Here is a 20,991-nt window from a genome sequence, read left to right as displayed (position 1 = left end):
TAGAGGCAGCGAGTCCTCTCTGAAGGAGCCGGCGCAGAGGCCTCGGTGCGCAGCGGGCGGGGAGCGGCGGTGCTGGGGCGTGGGTCCCTCCTTGGCACGGGCACGAACGCGAAGGGCTCGGAGCGCCCTGCACGCTGCTGGCGATCGGTGCCGCGCCGAGGGGGCTGGCGGAGATCCCGGGAAAAGCGAGGCTGGACACGGTGAGTTGGCGGCCGCGCCAGCAGAGCTGCCTCTGCCATCCCCGACTAGCCGCGGTGTGTCCGGCCGCGCTCCGCTGGGGGCGTTCGCGGGTACCGCTCCTAGCTCCGGCTGCGCTGCCCTGCAGACGCTTTGCCACCGCGGGTATCCCGGCAGGAGAATCAGGAACAGGCTTCTCCTTTTTTCTCTTTGATGAAATGAGGTAGCGCAGCCCTTTCCCACTTGGAAGTCTGTAGGTGAGCCTCGGTGGGTTTCCCACCCCGAGTCCTAGCCTGGCTTCTGCTGGGCAAATATTGCTCCCTTACATAATGGAAAGTTTAACTTTTATTAGGTGTGGGCCGAAGTTTATTGTAAAGAAATAGGGAGCATTGGTCGCTTAGGCATTGAAGAGTTCCAAGAATGAAGTGGCTTAGCACTTGGATTTAAGGACGTGCTCTGTATGATGTCCGCTTTCTCCTTTCATCAGGCAAAACCATAAATTTAGAAAATGGAAGTTTGCATAAAAGAGAATGAGAACACCAACAAATCTGTCATGTGTGCTTTGATAAGTTGATTGTTGTCAGCCTGTAGTACTTAGATACATCAGAATTAAAAAGTAGAACGAGAACTCATTAATTTTAATACGTATCAGAATAGGCTGATTTGTCGAGACCGTTCAACAGTTTGGTTGCAGGGCTAGAGGAAAGGAGGGAAGATCTTTGGAGGAAAATGATACCCAAATTTAACTTGAGGGGTAGTTGCTGTGCAGTATTTGTAAACTGCACAGTTTTCTAGGAGTCAAACTATTTTAGTCCAAAGCAAGCAATATATTCTTAAGTGCTTTGTGGAAGTATACATTAGACATTGCCCTCATCAGAAAGAATGTGCCATAAACCTATAATAAATAAGTTAACTTGAGATCAAAAAGTTACAGAGGTGAAGAACTTAGAGGCAACTACTGCATTCACTTATCTAATCAAAAAGGTCCAATACGCCAGAAAATGCCCCATACAGGAGATGCAGCGCTGTAAAAATCTGAGGCACCTTTGCACTAATAAAATACTTTGCAATTCATTAGGTAATTAGTCCAGAGTAATGAGGAAGGGGTGTTGAACCTCTCATTTCAGTTTCTTTTAATAAAACTTATTTTTTCATAAAAATATTTTAAGGTTTTCCAGGAGATCCTGGGTTCACCACAGAAAGTATATTTGTTTTCCCTAAGTATGGACAAGAAAAATGAACGTAAAAATACCTTATGTCAAGCTTCAAGAATGCAAGATAGTATTTCTGTATTATTTTCTGAGTCTTTTGAAATTTTATGCAAACATAAACTAAGTCAAGACTATAAAACACTTAAGTTTTCATCTCATTTTTGAAGTAGGATCAAATGTACAGTAGGAGGTCAAATGACTTTTTTTTGAGAAGCTGAGCAAAGAGTGTTAATTCTGTTAATCTGATAATTCATTTAAATTCTTTAATCCAAATTTTCCATCTAATATGCTACTTTTTTAACTCCTTCTCAGAAATTCTCATATTCCCTATATTTTCATTATGGAATAAACTATTTTCCTTCCTGCTAACTTCTTTCTCATGATGGTATAGACTTAAAATAGTATATGGCTTTCCATGTGTTATGATACATATTTGCTCTGCAACTTTCAGTTGTTTAAGAGCTGCTTTTTGCCACAGGTACCATTTCCAAAAGTTCCTCTGTAACCATTGCTACCTGTCCAGGGTTACTTTGGGTATGGACCTTGGCTATTCTACAGAACTGCAGTGCACTTTGCTCCCATCCATGAGCTGGAAATAATAATTAGCATTAGCAACTGTGATATTTGAATGTGCTTGCACAGTTGCTCTACTCTTTCAGCCTCAGAGTGCTTCTGACTTTACTGGTACAGGTATGGTGTTACTAAAGTGGTCAAAAAGTTCTTAAATCAGCTAAATTTGGGATTTTGATACCTCTGACATGGCTGTTTTGTGAACAGCCATGAACTTCATTTGCCAAGGAAGAAAGGAAGGGTGTTGTCTGATGACCTATTGCCACTTAAGCAGGACTTGCTGCAATTGCAATATTTCTGATACGATTGTTATATCACACTTCCCCCACAATACGTCTTCTTTTGTGAGGGGATCAGTGAGTTCCTCTGTATTTTGTTCTGCCTCTGCTCAAGTGTTTCCTTGGAAGTGTGAGGCCAAGCCAAGAACTGTGTCATCTACACAGACAGAAACAACTGACAGAAAAAAATAAAAAGCAATTAGCTCTGCATTTTAAAAAATGCAGTGTGGTTATCAGTACCTCTTTTTCCTGAGCTACAGAAAAGCTGTGAGGAATGCCAGCCTTTCCAAGGGTGATGGCTATTTTATTGGTATTCTCATTCTATTGGTAACTGAAGGTACAGTGAATTGCACTGGTTTGTGCTGGAGAACAGGTGAGGAAGACAATGCAATATTAAGAATGACAGGACACAGAGTGGTGAGGGGAGGCAGGAAGATAGAATTTGATTTCCTTAAAGAAATCATGAGAAGTTAAACAAATACAGAAAGGACAGTTAAATTCAGATGGCTAAATTCAGCTTTTGCATACAAGTCAGCAGTATCTGAATATCATTAACCTACTTTGTGTGCACAATTGGACATCTGCAAACCTCTATTTTATAGTTAAACAAAGGGGAATAGTAAGTGAAGTTGCTGATGTCATCCTGTCTGGTAGTCTTGTGCTTGAGTTCTGGGCACGAACCAACTGTAGGTTCAGTTCTGAAGAAATGAACTTATGTTCAAAGTGGGCAAAAAAATGAGTGCTGTGTGTAGACTCTTCTTTTTCTTAATATTTATGATAAGAGTTTCTGCTGCTGTTGTTCTTTTTAATGTCATTCTATTTTAGTGAGAATCAGGTTCACTGTCAGAGAGAACTTGAGTATCTGCAAGATCTTGTCTACAATAGCTTTACATTCTTATGTATGTTAATAGTATTTTTAAAAAAATCCAGAGCTTACCTCATTACCATTTACTGGCAGTAACCCACTTTCCGCTTTCTACTCTGTTTGAAATGTTAGATAAAATAATCTACCATTTTTCTTCTGTTGAAGAGAGAAATGTTCAAGTTTGCTTTTTGTTTCTTTTCAGCATTCAGCATGGCTTCTCCGGCTCTCCTCATGCGTGTGGTGGCCTCAGCATATTCTGTTGCAGAAAAAGCTGCAACAATTGTTAGAAATGTGATGTCTGCAGGAGATCTGGGCATAGTTGAGAAGGTATTACCTTTTACTTTGTTCCAGTTTAATTTCACTTGTTAATCTTGAATTAGATACAAGCCAAAGTGCTGATTTTAAAAATCAGCGACTGTGGGAGGAAATACAGCCCTCACCTCCCCTGCCACCACCTACAACAAATATTCCTTTTTAAAGGATTAAAACAGCCCTAGAAAAGTGTCTTTTGACCAGTACTTCTAAACAACATTTGTACATTTAAAAGAAACACCATAATTTTGTCCTGGTTTCCCTCACAAAATGCAAGGTTTGCATAGCACCTCAAAATTCATAAGAAAGTATATTTCCTGTTAATTTCTGTACCTGTGCTCTCACATCCATAGTACAGCTTAAAATACTGTGCCTTGATGAATTTTGGATTAGAATAAATCAGTGTTTGATTTCCTAAAACAGAAAAGTACCTTAGCTTTTATTGTAAATCAAAGTTTTCAAAATAAATTCAGAGCTTTAAATTTAATTCTAAAAAGAAAACAGGTATTCAATTTCTTAATTTGCTGTAATTTAGTAAGTTGCACTGATGAATCAGGTTCTTTGTTTTGACTACAGTACTAAAATAGGTGAAATTAACTTTAGAAGTTAATTCTAGCTTTGCAGATATGTAATAATATTAAGGGCATCATTAAATATATATCTATTATTTTTGGTCTTTACATTGAAGGTACTGCAGGAATTTACATTATTCAAAAATCATCACATGTAACAGGTAATATTGGTTCTAAGTAAGATTGGTTTTACATACTTTTAAATTTTTTGAAGAATGAATACTACAAACACACAAAATTAGATTGAAAGCAATGACCAATAGAAGAGGTCCTGTTTGAGGGACTAGAGATTTTGAAATTCCTGCAAGCTTCTTGCCAAAGGTGGCTGCTGAAGGAAGAGGAAGAAGACAAGAGAACTTCTGCATATGCCTCTGTTTTGCAGTCTGAAGGGAAGAGATGCAGAACAGCAAGGAACAGAAGTGCTGCTTCTCATCATTCATCCTCTTTCTGTAGCCAGCAAACACCAAGACCAATTCCAACTGGCCTAACTGAAAGCTTTAGAGTATCTGGGAAAGGAATGTTCCACCTTTTCTCTCAACATAGTGACCCTCCATCCATTTATCTAGTTCAGGAACACCTGAGTTTTTAGCCATCTCCTCTCCTGATCCCTGAGTTTTCTTTCCCTCAGTCAACTCTAAGCTCTCCATTTATATTGCTCTGCTTTGTAGTACTTGTGCTTTTCCCTCACCCCCACACTTGGGGTAGACGCTTTGTCCACCCATTCTTACACTGAAGAAATACGTACACTGTTTTATTGGGTTCATGTCCTGGAACAAAGGACGTTCTCTGCAATAAATTGATCTTATTCAGTCTAAATTCAGGACCAATTTCAACCAAATTAATTAGGGGATGAGAGGTAAATTTCCAAGAAAAATGTCAAATTTCATAAAATTAGCACTTGGCTAAGGGACACACTAGTTTTGAGCATGCAAAAATTAACCCATTACATAATTCTAAATAGAGTATCCCATTCCTATGGCTAATTCCCATAGCTGGATAAAACACTTTCCATGTTGTCAGAAAATAAGATACAAGCAGATAAATTTTTTGTTTGATACAACTAAGATGCAAATCGTAGATGAACTATCTTTCTAAATTCCAATGCTAACAGAATTATTTCTTACTGGGATTCTATCTATCTCTGGGCCTAAAGGTTTAAAAAAGTGTTAATAAGTTATTAATTTTCACATGTAGCAGGTTATTAACATTTAAGAAATTGCTGTAACACATGCAGCAACATATGTTTGGCTACACAACCTTGGGAAGGCTTGCAGTAATTTTTTTATGTCACCTTGGGGCACCAAATCCACTGTTCTGTTGTCAGACCAGTCTGTTTTAGCTCTGGAGTGCAGAGGAAAACGCTGCTTCTTGCAGTTTTAGCCTGCCTTTCACAAGGTTACTTACTGGGTTGAAGATTGACCAAATTAGACTTCTTTTAGATTACAAGTAGATATTCAGAGTGCTGTATGGGCCACTGTGCTGGTGTATTTTTTTAGTACATAAACTGCTATCCACTCTTGGACAGGCTGGACCCAATGACTTGCAGACCAAAGCTGACCGACTGGTACAAATGAGCATTTGTGCTTCCCTGGCACGGAAGTTTCCCAAGGTGACAATCATAGGAGAAGAAGTAAGTACATGCTTTATTTCACACTAACAGTTTATCTTGCTGTGGCTTGCACTAGAATTTGCTTTGACTGGGTTTAGGAAAACATCATTTTTAATTAAGAAAAAAGAACCCAAAAAGCAACAAACAAAGGTATTTCCATCCCATTTCACCTTTACATTTCATTGGCTTTTTCAAGTTGCCGTCAAATACACAGCTGTAAGGTAAAATGAGATGAGTGAGTCCAAAACATTTTTCTAATAATTCTGAGAATTCTTTTGTTAGGAGCTGCCCACTGATAATGTAACTGAGGATTTAATTGAAGATGGTCACTGTGAAGAAATACTGAAGAAACCTTGTCCTGCTCAGTACACAGGAATTAAAGAGGAAGAGGTAATGCTTAATATTTTACATTATCTATACTACTTTCTGATTTTAGCTTAGAGTGTACAATGAAGAAAGTTTTTTCAATGTTGCCAGTTTTTCTGTTTCGTTTGAAAACTGAAATGTAGTCATGAGAATTGCACCTCCAGAGCTAAAAATGCTGCATGCTCCTGTCTGCAATAATGGGAAATGGAAATTGGCTTCTTACAATCTGTGATTCAAATTAATTTGGCAGAAATCTAGTTTGGACATATAAAGTAATCTCATTTTCCATTTCAGCTTAATCCTTCATACTTCTATTAAGAGATTTACTGAGACATTCCAGTCAATGTTTAATCTTTTTTTTTTTTTTTTGGTATAAAATACTATTATAGGCTTCAGCCATATAATATTGTTAAAACTTTGGATCTCTTTATTTCCTTAGTACCACAAGGAAATAAAAGGACTAAAGTTTTGCATGGTAAAATACATTATTTGTATTTGTTAATTTTTCCTTTTTTTTTATTCTTAAAGCTTGTAATATGGGTTGATCCCTTGGATGGAACCAAGGAGTACACTGAAGGTTGGATTTTCTTTTGATTCTCTTGATAAAAAAAATAGCAATAGTAATAAAGTAGCATGCATACTCATATTTTTACCGTAGGAGTTACTTACAATATGGTTTCATAAGGCTGATGTTTCCATACTTTTTTGAGTGCTTGGAATATATTTATTCACTCTATTCAGTTCTAACCAGTACTGAATATTCCTGATGGGCTACTGAGTGCTGACCAGTTTTTATCACTTCAGAATGCAACGAGCTGCCTTTGACTGCTGGCCAGTTGACTTGAGTTTTTAGTTAAATTTACAATTTTGCATATCTTTGAATTGAAGGACTAAATCTCCCCTTCAAACAAGAATATGCTCAATTATATTTACATCTTCCTCTCAAACAACCCAAATACCACAGCTGCACTTGTAGCCCCTTCAAAATGAAACAAACATCCTCCCACAAATCATGATTTTTCAGTCATGGGAAGAAACAGTTCTCAGCAAAGCCTAATTTCTATCCATAGAAATAGACCCTAAAATGAAAGAAAAGAAAAAAATAAAAAGAAAAGCCTCTAAGAAACAATATGCTGAAATGTGCTTTTGCCTCTTAATGCATCTTTTAGTTGATTAATATAAAATCTTTTAGGCAGATTTTTTTCCCTTTTTGGGGAGAGAGATGTACAGCTGTCAATAAATTGCTAGTTTTGAATAGCATTAAAGAACTCACACCAGAATCACAGGAGAATGTCATCATATACTGCTGTGTAGTTGTATCTTTAAATGTCCTTCTCATTATGTGTTAATTATAACATAGCTCTATTAAAAGAACACTATCTGGGGCATTTTTTAGCAGACCTTAAAGCTAAATGACTAAAAAATTATATCAACATCTGAGAATCCTGATTACTATTTACATTTTTCAGATAGTGCTCTGTGTATTGATTTGTGGACTTTTACTGAAGGCTTATGTTTTTATTAAGATCTTTCTCTATTTCAAGCCTGACTACATTCCTGTTTTTTCTGTCCAGGTCTCCTTGACCATGTAACGGTTCTTATTGGAATTGCCTATGGAGGCAAAGCAATAGCAGGAGTTATTAATCAGCCATATTACAACTATGAGGTATTAAATCATTGATTTATTTAGAAGCATTGTGTGATTTCTAAATGTTACTCCTAAGCTATTTCATTTAGCACACTTGCAACTGAAAAGTGGCATGTAATGGAGTTAATGTTGTAATGCAAGGTATTGGGGTTTTTAAATTAAATATATTTATAATTTTATTTTTAATTTTAAATATTAGTTTCCAGGAACTGAATGTCAGGAACTTACTAACAACCATACTGAATCATGAGGCTAGTGTAATGCACTAATACAGGATATATTATGTATATACTGTGCAAATTACTACAGTCCTTATAAAGTACCTACTGTAAAACAAGTACAGGTCAGTGGTGTTGCAGACTTTGCTAGAAATCCTTTAGTGAATCCATGCAATGGGTGCATTTGCAATGTGTGGTAACTGCTATAAATCCACAGCCCTAAATAAACCAAGCATAAGTTGTCACTGACAGCTCGGTTAGTGTATCATGCCAGGCTTCAGGATGGTCAACCTACAGACGTTTACATATTTGGAGATTATTTCAGTATTATTGGGGGAGCTCATGATACAGCCTGATTATTTAAATTTATTGGAGCTAAAAGAAAAAGCCCTTGAGCTGATGTAATGCTATCATGTTTTGTGTGACACGGATCACAAAATATTTTAAATTACAAGATACTTTCAATTACAGATTGTGCCCCAAGTACAGAAATATACAAATATTATTCTGCCAGTTACTGGAGGCAAGATGTAATGCACCACCACAATGTCACAGATAAGAAAAGGGTCAATGGTGTCATTGCCTTATAGGGAAAGAGAACTAATTTCTCACTCTGGGCTCTCAAGTAGTTCTTTTTAAGTGCCACTGTTTAAATGTACAGCCCAGTATTAATATTAGACTCCCTGATATGCCAAGATGCATTTAGGTACCCTTTCCCTTTGTGCTTTAATGGCTGATCAGTGTGATTAACCATCACTCTGTGCCTTTCTTGTAGGCAGGAGCTAATGCTGTGCTGGGCAGGACAATCTGGGGCGTGCTGGGCATGGGTGCCTTTGGCTTTCAGCTGACAGAAGCACCTGCTGGCAAACACATCATTGTTACCACCCGCTCCCACAGCAGTGCCCTGGTGAATGAGTGCATCACTGCCTTGAACCCAGACCACGTCATCAGAGTTGGAGGAGCAGGAAACAAGGTAGGAAACCCCAAATCTTCTGGTTTCACTGGGAGGTAGCACCTTTGGAAAAAAAATAAAAAGACTTTTCAAAGAAATTATTTGCTTACTTGCATGAACATACAGGAGAGACTTCCTCCACCTTACCCAGCACAACTTCTCTTCCTATCATTCAGTCTGCTGTGAGGTTGAGAGAATTTGGCACAGGGGTATTTGTACCAGTGCCCATGCTGGTCATGGCTGAGGTCCGTCTTCCCCAGTATTCTGTTTTTAGGACCAGAATTACTAAATGGGAATTCAGTTTAATCTCAATTATTGGACATGTCCTCCTGTTTGTGTTAATACAGCTTTTGTTCCAACTATCTAGCAGCAGCACATTTGAAAGGATAAAAATATAAGCACACAGTGATATTTCCTTTGTGAAGTTTCTCTGCATACAGGGAACACTTATTTGGTACAGGTTTTAAAGCTGTTTTGTCATAGCTGTCAAAAACACACCCTCTCATCTCTTTTCTCCAACATGTGCAGGGCCCAAAGTGGCACTAATGCAACATGTATATATTTTCCACTTTATTTTTTTAGTAGTCGCACAAGAAGCGAATTCTTGTTTCTGAAACTGAGAGCAGATTTTCCTCCTATAGACTGTATAGCAATCAAAAATATTGAAGTGGGAATGGTGATACAGTATAGCTTCTAAATTTTAATACATTTACTGTAATATTAATAAGGAAATGGCTGGTGTTCCTTTCCTAACTATCAGTACTTAAATAAACAGATTGAATCCTCACTTCCTGGTGTTATTTCTACCCAATTCTAAATGCCTAAATCCTTTGCAATGATTGGAACTCTATTCTTAACAGATCATTCAACTCATAGAAGGCAAAGCATCTGCTTATGTATTTGCCAGTCCTGGGTGCAAGAAGTGGGATACGTGTGCACCTGAAGCTATCCTACATGCTGTGGGAGGTAAGTTAATAGCATTCAAAGTTCCAAGATAAGTGAAAATGCACTAATTTGAAGCTAATTATGCTTTCCATTGAAAGAAAAATGACAATACATGTGTCAGTAACTGTCACATAATTAAAAAAGCCAAATCCCCAAATATGGGGTATATTCATTTTATTATTTTCAAAACAAATGCCCCTTTTTTTTTTCCTGTTGGCCACTATCTCACAGTAAAATCTACTGTCCTACTAACTGAGTATAGTAGTTTATTATTAGTAACATGTTATGTAATATGTGGACATTGAATTCTTTAAACCAACAAAAATAGGTCAAATCATGCAGTTGTTCTCTGGATGTACAAACTCCAAAATTGAGTCATTCATGTAATTCAATAGAGTTAATAGTCTTCAACCAACATGAGACACTTCACTTATCTAGGGCCTAAAGGGGTCAAAAAGTTATGAAAAGACTCACTACTGAGGATTTGAAGTAGTATTATTTTTTCTAATTCTTCTTTTCACAGTATTAGACCTTTTACCACCATATACTAAAATTATGGGGTTTGATTCCTAAATTCTGTCAAGCAAGGATAACAGGCTTCATAATGACACTATTGAACTCCTCTGCAGCCTGTAGTGTTCATAACTGTGGGATAATTCTAAAAAGAGTTAGCTCAAGCACAAAGCAACCCAGCCAATCTGGGGCAGCACAGTGCTGTATTTAGCCTATTTGGTAGGTAGGAATCTCCTGGTTAAATTAGCTTGAATAAAGATCTGTCTTGCTTTTGCTAAGTGATTCTTAAAATCTCATTTAAAACCAGCTGGGGTGTTTCGACATTATGTTAGAGTTTGTGGTATAGAGTTACCCTGGATTTTACTTGAACTGAGCATTTTTCTTGCTGCTTGTCAATGGCAAATGTAAAAGCTACTCAGGAAGCATTTTAAGTAATCCACGAGAGAGAGGTGTTTTCCTTTTTCTGAGACACAAAGAATTTAACTATTGTTGAAAAAAAAAATAAACCCACTAGTTATTTGATTTCAGTCAATATAAAACCTGTTGTACTTAAACTGGAAGCAAAGATACTTCACATCTGAAGACAGGCATGTGTACCACAAAGACTGCTTTTAGTTATTTCACTTGAACTAATAGACTCCAACTCCTTTTTGCCGGAATATTTTTTAGTTATTTCACTTGAACTAATAGACTCCAACTCCTTTTTGCTGGAATATTTTTTCTTTTTTCTTTTTTTTTTTTTTTTTTTGCAGGCAAGATAACTGATATCTGTGGAAATTCATTTCAGTATAACAAGGAGGTGAAACACATGAATTCAGCTGGGGTCCTTGCCACTTTGAGAAATTATGACTACTATGCCAGTCGTATTCCAAACACTGTGAAAGAATCTCTTGTGCCTTAAAGCAAGGAAGAGTCTTCACTTGGCCTGGAAGGCTGAGAAAATGAGCTTGGTAAAAAAGAAAGGAAGATGACTGAACATGAAATCCTGTTTCATAGAATCTGAACTGAATTCTTTCAGTAAGGTGTTCAATAATTTCAAAATTATACAGAATCTCTAAGTATCTGTTGGATCAGATTGTTTGGCTGTGTTGAGCAGACAACATCAAAACAGTCAGATTTCTTCAGCAGTTGTTTTCTATATTCTTTGGGAGTTTTTCTTCCCTGTGACTGAGTGTAATATACTGCTAATCATAACACTGCAGACCAAAAAACATCTTCATATTCTGGGCACAAAATCATTTTAAGTCATGTACCTGATCTAGCTCAATGGTTTTTGTTGTCAATAAGGGTTATTGTGTTAAATACAAATGGACTAAGCATTTGCCTGGATGGATGATCCCATTTGTTACAAAGTTGCCAGTTTTGATTCTTAGAGGGGCATTTGAATTTTCTTTGGTCTGCACTGAGTTTTGGGATGGCCAGTTGGGGTTGTCTGAGTTTTGCAGGAGGCAGGACACAATGCAGCTGGGCCTGGAAGTCTCAAATAAGGGTTCATGGATCACTGGATTCATTGAGTATCAGTGAAGTGTACATACAGCAGAGTTCAGAACAACTCAGTTGGGAACCCAAGGAAGCATGACAAGGGCAGGAGTTCCTAGCACCTCTATGATGACTTGAAATGATTTTTCAGGGTTTATGCCACTGTAGTCTTGGAGCACTTTGGGCATCCAAAGCCAAGGCCACTTTGGCATACTTGGGAATAACAGAAAAGCCAGACTTTGAAATTTTCCATGTCCAAATTCTAAGATAAAGCAGGTGCCTTTCCAACAGCCCCAGAGTTGAGGAAGTTGACAGTACCATTTCCCCCACCTGTGAAACACAGGCATGTTAGAGTTGGGGAGAGAACAGGGCCAAGATCACCTAAAATTAACTTTGAATTGGAGATCCTGTTTCAGTCAGCTTTCCCATAGATGTGGCTGTTAGAAAAGTAGGATTAAATTGCCCAGTCCACTTGAACACAAAAGAGAACCAGTAGTAAATTACGTATGACTAACTAAAATTGGAAACTTAGACAAACTCTTTTGAAGTCTCTTCAAGCTGAATTTAGGATTTTGGAATTACGCTCTTGAACCAGTGAGGCATCTGTGCCCTTTCTTTTCTCCAGATGTTGTGACTCAAGTACCTTAGTCTCAAATGAAGGAGTCCTAGGGCCTCCTTTTCCCTATCAATGTGATACATACTGAGGCATGCCAGTTTCAACAGACAACACAGAGATTTGCTTTCCTTTCTGTTGTTGTGGAGAAAAGAGTGACATATGTCAGGTTCTCAGGCAGGTGGTATCAGGGAGGGTGTCTGAATACAGCTGCTTGCTTACATAAAGACTGAATCCCTAAGCTCTCACACATGATTTTTTCCTTACCCACTGCTGGCACCAAAGTAGCCTGCAAGATGCACTGCACCGTTTCTCACTTCCTCTCTGCCCACAAGATTAGGTCTTCTCTTCATCCACACAAACTATCTTTAAATGAGTGCCTCAAGGTACAAAAAGTTGTTTTCCATACAGAAGAAGGTTTTGAAATTCAGTTTTCCAGTGTGTTCAAGTTACTTCTTTTTCCTGTCATCATACAATATATTCAACAACTCCACTTAGAGTCCTTAGATTAGATCCTTTCCTCACATTAGGGTTACACCAATATGACTTCAGTGGCTTAAAGCTGACTCCATTTCCAACAAGCAGGAACATCTTGCCACCCAAAGATATGAACAAGGCAAATCTTGCTGAAGTGTTCCTGTCCCTCCATGTGCACACGTGGAACAGAATCTAAGGAATCTTTTCCTTAGTGAGGTCATCTTAGCCTAACATTTACAGATAAATTAGCAAGATTAGCATTTACCTCATTCTAGCATGACACTGGATTAGAGCTGCATATATAGGAACAATGTGTGCTTCTAATCCCTTGATCTAAAGCCTACCTTTCTTCTCTTCCTCAATTGCATAACTGGTAAGAGCATGCAATGCAGATTCAACCTGCTTTAATTAGAACCTTCTTCATATTTTGGCCCATTATAAGTTTAGTCATTCCACATACTGATTGTGACTGAAGTTTGAACCACATGGCAAGTACAATGATTTCACTGTTTGTTATACATAATTTTTACTTTATCTTAGACAGGATTCTTTGAGTTGCATGCTGTAGCATTCCCATCAAAATCTGCATGTGAATTTGCAAAACATGTTAAGTTAAATGTAGAACAACTCACGCAACACAAAGGCCTGCCTTAATCATTCTTTCCATGCAATCATTAAAATATAAAGAACAGAACCCATTGATACTAACCTTCATCTATTGCCTCTATAACCTTATTTTCATCTGAAAGCTGCAATAGGTTTGAAAATCTCTTCAGCATAAGCCTTTTTCTAATTCTGCTGTAATTTCTGACAGCTCATTTAGTTACTTGAATGGGAGTAGAACACATAGCATGTATCAGCTTCTGCATGGTGTGGAAAGATACTCATGTATGGAAACTCGTGGAAATAATTTCCATGCTTTCAGAAACTGTAGAACCACTAACACAGGAGAAGAGTAAGGAGAGTTGAAATTAAATCCAGCAACAGGAATCAAGCGTAAAAACCAGCACATAATGTGCAGTCACACTCTGGCTATACCACTACCTCCACTGCACAAAAAGCACTGGTTCACCAATCAAGCATTTGATAATGTCTCTGTTAGCACATTAGGTGCTACAGTAATATCTATTAAATAGATTGGGGGGGGGGGGGGGGGAAAATCACAGGGACACTGCATTGTCCTTGCCACAAAGTGAATTTGAGCCAGTCTCCTGTGAAAACTCGGTGACGCAGCATTTTGTAATTCATTCCGAGGCTCCAGAAGGTGGCTGGGCACTGGGACAGGCTCTCCAGTGAAGTGGTCACACTGCCAAGCCTGCCAGAGTTCAGGGTTGCTCAGGGCCAGGACTTGAACTCAGTGATCCTTGTGGGTGCCTTCCCATTCGGGGTATCTGGGACTCATTTGACCCGCTGCGAAATCCGCACGTTTGTCAGAAGTTTAACAAGTGACATCCTACAAAACCAGAGGAATGAAACCACCGCACTCAAACGTGTCAGTGTGTGTTGCGCTGCTCGATTTGTTTGGATCATCACACATAAAAAAGAGGCTGGAGGCATCTCCACGTCTGCTAGCCAGACATCCAGCTAAGGGCTTTGGCAGGCAGCGCCCGCAAAGCCGTGGGGAAGGCTCAGCCGGAGAAGCCGTGAGAAGGGAAGCACCGGCATCTGGTCTGCGGAGGGGCAGGGCAGCCCTCACCCAGCGCCCATCACTCATGCCGGCCGGCTCCCTAGGACTCCACCGGCGTGGCCGGGAGGGCCCCGTGCGCCGCCCGCTCGTCACCGCCGGCCGGCTCCGGCTCCGGCTCCGGCCTCGCCGCCTCCACGGGCGGGCGCCGGGCCGCCAGCGAAGGGACACAGCAAGTACCCGCACCTCCCGCTCCGCCGCCCCTACGGCTTCTCCCGCGGAAGTGACGAGCGCTTCCCCCGCCCCGGGGCGGGTCCTGCCGCGCCGCCCGGGCCGCGCCGGCCCCTGCCGAGCTGGCAGCGCTGCGCGCCCCGCCCCGCTGCCTCCCTCGGTTCCGGCGCTGGCGGCGGGAATGGCGGCGCTGAGCCTCACCGTGGACGCGGGCAGTCCCCCTCTCGGTAAGTGCGGGCCGGGCCTCGCCCCGCGCCGCCCCGATCCCGCTCTGCCGGGGGGTCCGGCGGGGCTCTGTCTCCTCCCCGCCTCCCTCCCTCGCTCCCTCCCGCCCGCCCGTGTTGCATCATGCGGCGCCGGCCGTGCCCGCGTGCGGGGCCGGGTGAGGCGGCACCGGGGCCCGTGCCCGTCCTTCCTAATTCTCCTGGCCTTCCCGTTCCTCCCGTCCGTCCCATCCCTGCCGCCCTTCCCTGGGGCCGTGTGCCCGCTGCGGGTCCCTCTGGGCAGCTGCTCGGGCCGTGGCGGCTCTGGGCATAACTCTGGCTGCAGGAACTCGGGCACGGGTGCAGCCTCGGGTGACTTGGCACGTCGAGGCTGAGTGTTCAAGGCAGCCCTAGTTCACATCGCCTGTTCGTGAGCTCTGCCGCTGTCCTGCTATCTTCCATTTTCAGTTCTAATCTGCTGCTAAAATTCCCCTCTGGGTAGCTGTCTCGAAGTTTTCAGTTGCTCCCTGCCCTTCGATGTTATTTTGCTTTTAAAAATGTAACAACCTCCTTCGTTGCACTTCCACCCATCTGGAAACAATCTTTTGTATGTCTTCCATGAAATTTCTCCATTCCGTTGTAGCTGTTCAAAATAAATTTTCTTCCTATTCTTCATCGTAGTTTATTGATTTCTTTTTCTTGCTGTTACTCCCAAATGGATTTCAGAGTTGAGTACAACTTGCATGATTGCTGATTCAAGGTATAAAAACATATATGTTTTAAATAAAATTTCTCCTGAGACTTGTTTATACTGATTTACCAAAAACGAAATTGATGCAATATGAATTATGATTAACATCAGGTTTAAGGGCTTTGGAGACTTATTTAGTTTGACAGCTGGTGTGTGGCATTGGAGGTTTATTTCAGGAGATTGCTTGATTGTGTCAGAAATGTTACATATTTCAGATGAAACATTTATATCAAGGAGACAAGCACACTCATCTTACTCATCCTTACTTCATACTCTTCCTTGTGTCTGCCGTGCAAGAAAAGTGTAGTAGTTTTTAATGTCATCAGTATTAATTACATAGCTTAGTGCACGTAATACTTGTTATTTTCAAAGCATTTCCGTGCATGTTATTAAAATACTTATGTGTCTTACTAACGTATTGCATAAGGGATGTCACCCTGAATTTCACAGATGGATAGCTGAGGGATGAGAAGAACCACCTTGACTTACTCTTAATGCCACAAGAAGGGTTTTCAGCTGAGCAGAGGTGAGAGCTAGGGAATTCCTAGCTCCAGTGATTTGTATTTAGGCCAGTGTATTAATAGCTTCTAGTATCATCTGCCTTGGTGGCTGGAGCGTTGTTCTAGGGAAGGGAAAGTGCTCAGCATGCTGTGGAGACTTTAACAGGTTAGGTGGCTTTCCAGACCTACAGTTCCTGTTTTGCCTAGGTAAAAGCTTGCTGCCTTTGTACGTGCTTCTGAGCAAAGTTAGAGAACACCAGCTCCTCTGCTTATGCTCAGCAGGCTGAGTCTGGAGCAGAGCCAGTGCAGAAATGCAGCCAAGTGAGCTCAGTGCTTTGTTTGAGCTGCTGTGTTGTGCTGTAGAGCCTCGAGATCAGAGCAGGTTTGCATCAAGCCTCTTGGAATGTGGGCAGAGCTGTCTTCCAGTCAATGGTGTAGCCTAAAAACTTCAGTAATTCCCTTCTTTCTGGAGACCATTTTTTACTGTCACTGGCGAACTACTTTGAAAACCCACTGTAAGCTTCCTGTGCTTTTACATGGATAAAGTTTCTTGGTTTTGAATGGCTAATCTTTTCATAAACTTTAAATCAGGTTAAAAATAGTCTCATCCTTGTTCAGAAAATGCTGGTATATTCAGTAATTGATCTCCTTTGATGCATGTGTCAGGGCTGGAATGGAGTACATTAGTAATACTGTTCAATAATTAAGAGCTTTTTGGTTACATTCTCCTCATATAGTGGGGGACAGAACTATTTTTTACCATACCCTTAGGAAGCAAAAATGTATCGCAGCTGACACTTGCTGAGCTCACTGCAGATCACTGTGTGCTGGACATTATCAATTTGAGGCTGTAAGGATTGCCAAGAAGAAGCCTCTTGCATATGAGACTGAACGTTGATTTTTTTTTTTTTTGTTTGTTTGTTTCCCTGGGCATTGTCACTTGAAGGAGCTGGTTCAGTCACCTGGTCCTAGTGGATAGGAGATGTAGGTGGTTGGTTGTAACTGTGCAAGGTATCGCTCCTGGAAGGAAGTTCAGTATCTTTTTCTCTTGTTTTTTTAAGGAGCTCTGCTGACGGTGGAGCATGTGAAGAATGATGTTGAAATTTCAGTGCAAGAAGGCAAAGAAACCATCCTCTCTGTGTCTGAGTAAGTGACTTTGCATCTCTCCTTCTACCTTTGGGTCAGCAGTTTTAAAAATCACATGGTTGTAGCATTGACAGTAACCTTTTGAGGTAGGAGGAAAAGAGAAAAACCACAGTTTAATTCATCACTGCATTATTGATGTCTCTAGCACAGGCAAAACATTTACAGTATATTCTGAACTAGATTTTTATGGGAAAAAAGCCTCTTTTTATTTACATGTACCTATGTATAATATTTATGCTGTACCAGTCACTTTACTGTTTAGGACTTGGTGTGGTTCCATGGGTTACCAGCAGCAAGGCTGTTTTATATTAGAGAGGTTTGATAATATAAGATTCCCTGGACTTGTACATGTGTGGTGGACTGAAGTTTGAATGTTTAGATGACATCATTTTAGGCTCCCTCCTGTGTGTGTATAAGCAAAGGCATGATGTTATGTCAGGAAAGTGCTAATTAACTGTGCAGTGCTATTCAGTGTATCCATCTGCACACTGTAGAAAGAATATTGGAAATTTTTGTAGTGATCTATTGTCTGTCCTCCTGAAAATACTCTGCCATTGGAATGGATAACTTCAAGTTTGGGACACAAAGATGGTTTTTACAATCTGAGTAAGATCAAGTGCCTATCAGAAAGGCAGGACTAACACTGTTAGTTTTGGGAAGCTGCACTGTCATCTTCGATTCCATCTGAGTTAAGACATCTGGATATATCAAGAGGAGAGATCCTGCTGTCTGACATATCAGTGGAAACTCTGGCATTTAGTATCTGCAGTAAGGAGCATATTTGTACACATGAGCATTGCAGTTGTAACTTGAAGTATGGTAACACCATGTTGAATTTAGAATTCCTGACTATAACTGTAGTTTTTGAACATTGATTGTTTTTTTGAAGATTGGGGGGAATCTATTGTTCACAGACTTGCTGGCAAACTCTGATTTTGTGAGTTAATTCAGTAGAAGATGCCGTTAGAGCCACCAGTGCATCATAGACTGGAATACCTGCTTGTCTGTAGGATGGCTATAGAAGCAACATATTTCATCTTGTATTGCAGTTACTGACTTGCTCCTCATAAATTAACTCTAACCGAACATTTCCATGTCTTCTAACCTTAGGTAATAAGCTTGTCATTATGTACATATATTTGCAGGAAATCAAAGGACAGGAAGATTCACAGCCTTCAGTCATGGTTGTTTTACTGGTTGCAAATATTGTTTTCTGTTTAAAATGTTAGACCTGAACTCAGATAGGGGTTCTTGCATAATCTGATATTGCATGTTGTCTTTTGCCCTGTACCTGGTGATGGCACTGAATTTGTGATTTTGAAAGAAAGCAAGAGAAATATGACAGGTTATATTGGGATTAAATTGGTACAGCTTTAATAATCTTCAGTGTGTGTTTTGCATAATCTGATATTGCATGTTGTCTTTTGCCCTGTACCTGGTGATGGCACTGAATTTGTGATTTTGAAAGAAAGCAAGAGAAATATGACAGGTTAAATTGGGATTAAATTGGTACAGCTTTAATAATCTTCAGTGTGTGTTTTAATAATCTTCAGTGTATGGGATACAGCTTACATAACAGAAAGTTAATTGGATTTTTTTTACTTGCAGGAGAAAGTTTTCCCCTTAAGTAGCCTTAGTGAGGTTTGGATTTTGTTTTACTTTGACTGTTTGGGCAGTGTATGGATAAATAAATAAATAAATATTTGTATTTATATATGTATATATGTATAAATACAATACATTTGTACAAATTTACAAATACTACTGTGACACTAGGAATATTTTTAATGTATATTGTTTGCTTTGAAATAATATTTATTTCATTAAATAATTTAGTGTTGCCATGCCTTCTTCCTACTGCATTACAAAGCCACTCATTTTGGCTGTAATGGAACTTGTCAGAAATGTAGTGCAAACACTCTCTTTCTTGGGCACTTTCAGGGCACTTTGGCCCTGGGTAGATAATGTCTAGAATCATGGGCCCATCAGATGGAAATTTTTGTGTGTTAGTGTCCTCTCATCCCTGGCATTGGCTTATGTTCAAGAAGTTATTCCAGACCTCAGTATTGCATTAATTTTCCCTTGCTTGGTTGTACAATAATTTTGAAAATTGATTCTCTGCCTTAAAGCCTGTTAAAAGTATATCTGCAATGTGAGAGGCATCAGCTGAACTTGTATCTCAACTAATGCTTTTGCTAAATGGATTTCATGGCATCAGTTCTGCTGCAGCATCTTGTTTTGGCATGTTGTGAAAATCACTTGGGATGTTTCAGATTTTGATTTTTTGGGGGGAATCCATTAGTTCTAATGACTTCACTTGAACAAGAAAGAACATTTTATTTATGATTCTTCTGTGTTTGGTTTTGAAGCTCAGTTAAAATCTGGTGACAAAATTTTTAGCTAACCAGCTGAAACTTAGCTGTCAGCCAGCTACCTAAAAGGTTTATTGCTTGTTTGAGATGATGAATTCTATTTTAAAGGTTATTTTTGAAGACTTAGCTTGAAAACTTCTTGTAGTAATAGCTCCTAAGCAAACTACTTTGCTAAGTGCTGATGGCTTTATGGAGAGTTTTGGTATACCTGTGTCTTGTCAAAACAACCTGCAGTACAGCTTTTTTGTGGTGAGCACATGCACATTTCAGAGTAGTTATTCTTCCTAGGCAGATCAAGCAAAAGCTTTTAGCAAATCAATTCAACATTGGTTTATTATGGTTGGAAATAATTTATGTTTTGGGTTTTTTTGTATTATGTGTTTGCTTTTATTTTTTGGTCTCTTTTTCCCATCTTGTCTTCTTGAACATTTGCCCTGGTGTTTAATTATGTGGCATTTCATGTCACTCTCAGTAGCCACTCTTTGCCTGTAACATTGCATTGTCCCTGTTCATTCTTCCTTACTTAGCCCTGGAGTTAGCAAGCACTGGCTGCAAAAAGTCTTTTATAACTTTTTCAAAGGGATGTTTGGGTGGGAGTATTTTGTTTTTCCTGAAGGAAATAACAACTTTTAAAGCGTAAGTACAATTTAGAGTAACATTTTCCCATTTCATACATGTGTCCAGTTTTGCTTGAGTAATCAAGGGGTATTTGTTTTGGTGTGAATTAGAGAAAACAATAAAAGTGCATTTCACAGACTTTTCAAGTGAAAATGTATTGGAAATTATTTGTTTTTCTCAGTTTATAAAAGCTTCCTTAAAATCTGATAATGAGAAATTAGAATAGGACCCATTTTCAATTACACAGTAAGGTATAATTTAAACACCCTACAGTGACTTTTGGTTTTAGTTATATTTTATGGATCTTCTATATGTATAGCGGATCCTAGATGCTTGGAAAGCAAGCAAAATTAAAAACAAGCAAAGCAAAAAACCCCTCCCAATGAACCATATTCCTTAGGTCATACTGCAATTAGCCTAATGAGACTGGCTGGTCCATTTGTACTAAAAATGGGACACATTCTAATTGTTAATATATCAAGTACATTCTGTATAATTTTCAGAACTTTTTGTTGATTTTTGCAAGGCGTGAGGGCTATCTGAATTCTTTTAATTTTATAAAGGATGCAGTAGGCAAAAAAGGAAATAGAGAACAATGACAGAAACAGAAGTGGAACCTTGGTTGGACAAGTTGGAGTATAGCATTCAGTTCATTAAATTGAGTAAATGTTAAAAAAAAACCCCACTTACAGGGACTCCTTTTGTGGCAATCAATGCTTGATTTAGAAGCAATTGGAGCTC

General features: G+C 39.5%; 2 protein-coding genes across 3 annotated transcripts in view; both read left to right on the top strand.

Moving 5' to 3' along the window:
- Window positions 1-66: 66 nt before the first annotated feature.
- Window positions 67-11,548, top strand: BPNT1 (3'(2'), 5'-bisphosphate nucleotidase 1). The gene is made up of 9 exons (XM_084202512.1): window positions 67-200; window positions 3,304-3,428; window positions 5,511-5,615; window positions 5,877-5,984; window positions 6,489-6,537; window positions 7,535-7,626; window positions 8,602-8,799; window positions 9,639-9,744; window positions 10,989-11,548. Exons 2-9 carry the CDS (start codon window positions 3,312-3,314, stop codon window positions 11,135-11,137), a joined length of 924 nt encoding a protein of 307 aa, XP_084058638.1. The 5' UTR covers window positions 67-200; window positions 3,304-3,311; the 3' UTR covers window positions 11,138-11,548.
- A 3,212-nt stretch (window positions 11,549-14,760) lies between these two features.
- EPRS1 (glutamyl-prolyl-tRNA synthetase 1) overlaps window positions 14,761-20,991 on the top strand; it is a 38,783-nt gene continuing 32,552 nt past the window's right edge. For both annotated transcript variants that reach the window (XM_084202998.1, XM_084202997.1), the window contains exons 1-2: window positions 14,761-14,887; window positions 17,176-17,260. In XM_084202998.1, coding sequence (XP_084059124.1) covers window positions 14,842-14,887; window positions 17,176-17,260 — 131 coding nt within the window. In that variant the 5' untranslated portion in view covers window positions 14,761-14,841. The remainder of the gene's footprint in view (window positions 14,888-17,175; window positions 17,261-20,991) is intronic.

The sequence above is a fragment of the Fringilla coelebs genome, assembly GCF_963513975.1.
Source record: "Fringilla coelebs genome assembly, chromosome: 3".
Taxonomy (NCBI): domain Eukaryota; kingdom Metazoa; phylum Chordata; class Aves; order Passeriformes; family Fringillidae; genus Fringilla; species Fringilla coelebs.
Note: the sequence above shows the minus strand (reverse complement) of the source record. Positions and strands in the feature narration are given on the sequence as shown.